This window comes from Arachis ipaensis, chromosome B7, assembly GCF_059453495.1.
Source record: "Arachis ipaensis isolate K30076 ecotype BB chromosome B7, ASM5945349v1, whole genome shotgun sequence".
Taxonomy (NCBI): Eukaryota; Viridiplantae; Streptophyta; class Magnoliopsida; order Fabales; family Fabaceae; genus Arachis; species Arachis ipaensis.
This window is the reverse complement of record NC_142442.1, coordinates 12,364,601-12,370,755: the sequence shown is the minus strand read 5'-3', so window position 1 is coordinate 12,370,755 and position 6,155 is coordinate 12,364,601. Positions and strand designations below refer to the sequence as shown.

Below are 6,155 nucleotides of genomic sequence, written 5' to 3'. Positions count from 1 at the left end.
AATTGTGTTTTTGAGAATATAATTATATTATACTGGTACTTATAGCGGAAATGTGATATTGTAGGGTTCACGGATGTTGATGTGTGATCATTTAAAGCCGCCGGATCCATACAACTAAATTGTTGAGTCACACTTGCGCGAGACTGGATTTTATTATGTTTCACAAATTGGAATTATCCACTGTCAGTCAGCAATGATTAATGCTCTGATTGAGAGATGGCGGCCTGAGACTCACACATTTCATTTTTCGGTTGGTGAGTGTGCCGTGACCTTGGAGGATGTGGTGATAATTCTTGGTCCGCCGACAAATGGTCTTCCGGTTACAGGACCGACCATGAGTAGTTTTGAGGCATTGGAAGCCGAGTGCTTGCACCAATTTGGAGTTACACCGAGGAAGACGGACTGTAGAGGGAGCTTTATAAAATTAACATGGTTTAGGAGTTTGAAAGATCGTATATTGTTGAATGATGATGTGCACATTCAGATGTATGTAAAGTGTCACATAATGTTGTTATTTGGGACAATTCTGTTTGGAGATAAGTCAGGTGCAGCTGTGCATTGAAAATTTTTACCTTTGCTCCGTAACTTTGGTTAGATCATACAGTTTAGTTGGGGTTCGGCATGCCTGGCACACTTGTATAGATCATTGTGTAGGGCAACTCGTGTCGACTGCAAGGAGATGGACGGTCCACTGACACTGTTGCTCACTTGGGCTTGGATCCGGCTACCATTTCTAGCGTCGATTCCCGGCAATCCCCGAATGTTTCCAATTGCAAACATGTAATTTTGATTAAAGTATGCATTAAAAGAATTGATAGAAATTGTATTTTATTTTCCACAAGATAAGTTAACTAATGGATTGTCCGACGGCAGGTGGCGTAACTGGGACCGTGAAAACTATGCCTACGGATATAAAACGCTTGCACACTACAGGAGGTTGTTGGATGATCTACAAGAATGACAGGTATTTTGTAAAATACAAGTACCTTACGTAACTTGTTAAGTGAATTAATTGTTGTGTAATCATCTGACTGGTTCGATGTGTCCAGTTTCTTTGGCAGGCTTATGGCATTGGAAACATCGACCCAGACGTGATTCCTTTAGACATCCGTCATAATTCGGTTATCTGGAGTGCCACAGTGCCACTCATATCTTTTGAATGCATCGAGTGGCATGCATCTGATAGAGTCAGGAGGCAATTTGGATTGAGATAGGGTGTTCCTAATCAAGAGCGGGATCTAGGTGCATCACACGGCGAAATTCTAACTGGGCCTAAGAATCAAGATTGGGCCAATACCCACTCTTTTTGGGTGATGCAGTGGACCAATCGGTATAGTCACACTCTCTCTGATGACTTGGTGCATTTACATTATCCATTAGAAATTTACATGCATTGGTACCGAGAAGCATTTGGTGACCACTTGCAATTGTCGAACCTTGTATTCGAAGATAATCTAGAAGGTACTCCACCACCACCGGCACCGGAACCGGAACCGAAACCGGCACCGGTACCTCCCCCACCGCCGCCACCGGAACCGCTACAACAGAGGGGTTGAGTATTTTGCACCATATGTTCCTGACACGTATCCGTCTGATTATTTTTCAGCGTCAGTCACGGTACATCAACAGTATTGGGGTGGTCCACAGTTTGAGTATGGAGAGCAAACTTCATTCAGTCAGCTGCTTGGTTTCGTGGCATCGGGGTCGCACCACTCACATTTAGGTAATTATGTTGACATTCCCACCGACCATCAAGCACATTCGGGTGGTATTACTCCAACTAGAAGGTCATTGGATTCGAGACCTCAGGTTTGCACTTCCTCTAATAGTTCTGGTGCCAGAATGTCTGTTGACTCGAACAAAAGTGCTGAAGGGGCGGGAGGGATTATACAGAGTGGAAACCCTAGACGTATTCCGATGAGTCTGATTCATGAGAGTAATAGGGCAGTTGATGATGAGACTGATAACTGCCTAGTAGACCATCCAGAGGATGCGGATGAGGGTGAGGATGAGGATGAGGATGAGGGTGAGGATGAGGATGAGAATGATGACGATGCTGTTGATGAGGATCCAGCGCCTAGTGCAGGTAAAATAAACTATTGGTAATGATTTAGGGCTTGATTATGAATTTATATTAGTAGCTTCATGGTGAACTTGTATTTGTATTACATATTGAATTGCCATTTGAGTAATAGCATCCAACATTTGTTGTGTTTTCATAGGTACGGCCACAAGTGAAAAAGGTAAAGGTTACAACCTTAGAGCTGATCCTAGTGAACAACTCATTCAGTCTGTAAAATGTAGCCTTAACAAGCGCAGTCACCGGGAGATTGCGTGCACCCTTTAAGACGGAATTGATGCACTCCACAAGATTGGTGGTCATATGACCCCATCGGTATCCACCATCAAATGCCAAAGCATATTGCTCACGTGGGATTCGATCAAGCCAGTTGGTGTAAGCCTCACCCTGTTCCTTTAATCGTTCATAGCGCATCTGGTACTCCCTGATCGTCCTCGAGTATCCTATGAAAAACATTCAGTCAACAATGAACACCATTCTATTTGATCGTACTTACAATAAATTCAAAGTTCATTGTATTTAAACTTACCAATGTTGACGATGAGCTTCTGCAAGTAAGGTGCCTTGAACTTCCTCAAGAAGTTGGACTCAATATGCCAGATACAAAACATATGGAATGCTCTAAGCGTAGACCAAACCCCATTACTTCTCTCAATAGCTGACCTAATAGAATCGTGTCGATCAGAGATAAGTCCCACACCATCACATGTCACCACATGTTGACGTAAGTTACTCAAGAAAAAGTACCATGCATCAGAAGTCTCTCCCTCCACTATGGCGAATGCAATAGGCACGATGTTATTACCATCTTGTGAGACTGCAACCAATAAACAACCTTTGCATTTTCCATACAAATGAGTTTCGTCCACCTGCACCACTGGCTTGCAGTGTCTGAAGGCCCTTATACAAGGGTAATAACTCCAGAAGACTCTATGCAGTACACGTATATCAGGAACCAAATCATCCCCCTGGTAAGCAGGCATTGTTTCAAAGTGAACCACTGCTGATGGCTCCTTGTGACACATGGCCTCAAACCATATGGGCAAAGCTTCATATGATGCTTCCCAACCTCCAAAAATTGATTCCACCGCCTGCTGCTTTGCTAACCAAGCCTTGCGATAACTGATGGTGTAGTTAAACTTTGACTGGACTTCAGCAATGACTGATTTCACCTTTATAGATGGGTCAACCTCTACCAATGGCTTAATTGCTTCTGCAACTGTCTTGGAATCCAGCTTCGAATGGTCTTGCGAAGTAGTAGACCTAGTACAAGTGTGACTTCCATTGTACCTCCTTATCTCCCAACAGTACTTCTTTTGCATTTTGGTAACCCTGATCAACCAGTCACAACCATTGCCATATTCTGTACATTTGGCAAAGAATGTCATCGGTTCCGACTCATATACTCGATAGTCTACACCTCTCCGGATGGTATAATCTTTCATTGCCTTGATTACTACCTCCTTTGAACTGAATTCCATCCCCACTGCGAACTCACCATCCGCTACAACAGGAAGCGTTGCAAACATCAAAAGAAATAAATCCTGTATTATGTACTCAGTAATAAATCATTTATTATAACTCAATTAATAAACACACTTTACCATGTAAGATCATAATAGTCTTTTTTTTTTCGCTATTCTATCTACGTAAAGAACAACTAAATATAATCCATAATAAAAAACTATTAATTAATAAAAAATCAAATGCTATGCTCACAAATGACTATCCACATATCACATATATTACTCATCTGACTTATTGATCAGCTACTACAGAGTTTCACATAGCTGTCTAGCTTTACGCACCTACATTTATATATTGCAAAAACTCCGGTGCGTGCATAGCCTCCAAATCCAACAACCGCATGAAAGAAGGCTCCTGAAACGGATGCGGGTTTGCTAGTGCATTTGCAACTTCCGCCACATCTGCGTTCATAGCGCCGCCAGCTTCATCTTCGTCTTCACCTGGACCAACGATCTCATAGTTACTTTCAAATTCATCCTCGCTTTCACTATTATAATCTTCCAATTCAATGTTACGGTCCGCTTCAGATTGCTCAAACTCAACATACAACTCGATGCACGACATTCGATGGCGATTTTCTATATACATTGAAAACATTTCATGCATACTCGCTTCATCCATCACGTACTTGGTCTGAAATTGAACAAACCCACCAAACACAGATAAAGGATACCTGTACAAAATACACGATACTCTCCTAGATCTTTGAGAATCTATCTTCTCACAAATCACACCTTTCAATTCCTCAAATGACAATGTGAACGGAATAACAACATCTAATAGATTTTCACACACAAATTGAACTCCTTCATATGTTTGCAACAAAATCTGCCCATAATAATAAATTTTCAACACAACTCTATCATCCATATCAGTATACGTACTTGCCTATTCTCACACTCACTGAAATCTATTCTACAAGAATGAAGGAGAAGAATGAGAGAAAAGGAAGAACATCAGCTGAGACCGGCGATGAAGAAATGAGGCTTCTGTGATTTTTTTTTTCATTTTATGTATGCCGTTACAGGCAAATCGGACGGACCGACCGCGTGCCACACAAATCGCTTGGTTCGATTGGTGCACTGCCGGATTAAAAACAATTTTTGGCGACCCAAAATCGGTGGGTCCGATTACTGCACTCTCCGTTTTATAAAATTGGGCTCCCACAAATCGGTGGATCCGATTTGATGTAAACTGAATCTCTCTTTCACACAAATCGGTGGGTTCGATTTGTGTTCCTTCCTCTTTCTGCTTGAAATCGGATCCACCGATTTCTTCCTCCCAAATTCTTAAAAGCAATGCAGTCATAATAGTGTAATTCTCCCCTAATGATCATAACGCATTATAACTCACACCACTAAATTATATAAAAAAAAAATCAGCCAGCTTATTATTTAAAAGAAAAATAAGACGTTATTTTATTATGATTGTAGAACTAAAATTACATCATAAGCGTATGTCTTTTAGTACTTAAAAGACTAATGATTTATTTATTCACTTAATCCACACAAATTGTTTAAATTCAGACACGTTACATTTGCTGAAACTTTTGGCAAAAGAAAGGGTCTTTACCCTACCGACCCAAAACAAAATCCACTTTTGGGTTATAATTATCAAAGAAAAAGTATGATGAGTCAATGTATATTTTATATAATGTGTACAATGGAGTTAAATTGAAATTAGAATTAAATTAGAAGTAATTAATTAATTTTGAATAGTTTTTAATTTAAAATTTGAATTAAATCATGATTCCCGTTAGTTATGGCAATTAATTAATTTTTAGTAGTTATGGTAATTAATTAATTTTGAGTAGTTTTCCATTTAAAATTTGAATCAAATCATGATTTCCATCAGAATTAAATTAGGATTTTCTCCCTCTCTCAATATGGTGTAAACTCTTCTCTCACTCTCTCCTCGAAGCAAAAACTGGTACAGTGCCGCCATGGTTACCAGTCGTCGTCGGACATCGCGCCAACACTCTTCCAACTGGCGCCGTCGTCCGCACAGGCCACCGTACGTAGGGAAGACGCGCATATTGTGTGAGTTGAGCTCGCAGCACCGCAGCAACCCGGACGTCCAGCGCCTCCATCACAGCCGGTTTGTGCCTTCTTCCTGTCGTCGGATGTTCACTTTCTCTGTGAACGTGGATGGTTATTCTTAGGTGCTTAGGTGTAGATGATGATTGCTGGTTATGATTTATACACGTTCACATTGGATGTTCGTTTTTGTATGATTTTGGATGTTCACTTTCTCAGTTTTCGTGGATATTTATTTTTCAAGTAATTCAACAAGACCCAAGCAGCAGCGCTGGGATGATGTGAACGCGGAGTTCGGGGCTGCAACTCACGTCGATGACGCTGACAGTTGTAGGTCACAGATGTTCGGCCGCGTGAGGAGTGACGGAGGTTCTTCCGGCGAGAGCGTTGGCGCAAGGAGGCGGAGCGTGACAATTTCGGTCGGCAGGAATGGAAGCTACACGTCACGCAAAAACAGAGCGGTAGAACACAGGTTGCTGCGCGCGGGGCGGCGAAGAAATGGGTTTTTCTAT

General features: G+C 41.4%; 1 protein-coding gene across 1 annotated transcript; it reads right to left on the bottom strand.

Moving 5' to 3' along the window:
• Positions 1–2,143: 2,143 nt before the first annotated feature.
• LOC107606604 (uncharacterized) lies at positions 2,144–4,477 on the bottom strand. The gene is made up of 3 exons (XM_088494452.1): positions 3,889–4,477; positions 2,610–3,599; positions 2,144–2,523 (listed from the first exon to the last, which is right to left on the bottom strand). Exons 1-3 carry the CDS (start codon positions 4,475–4,477, stop codon positions 2,144–2,146), a joined length of 1,959 nt encoding a protein of 652 aa, XP_088350578.1.
• Between the last annotated feature and the right edge of the window lie 1,678 nt (positions 4,478–6,155).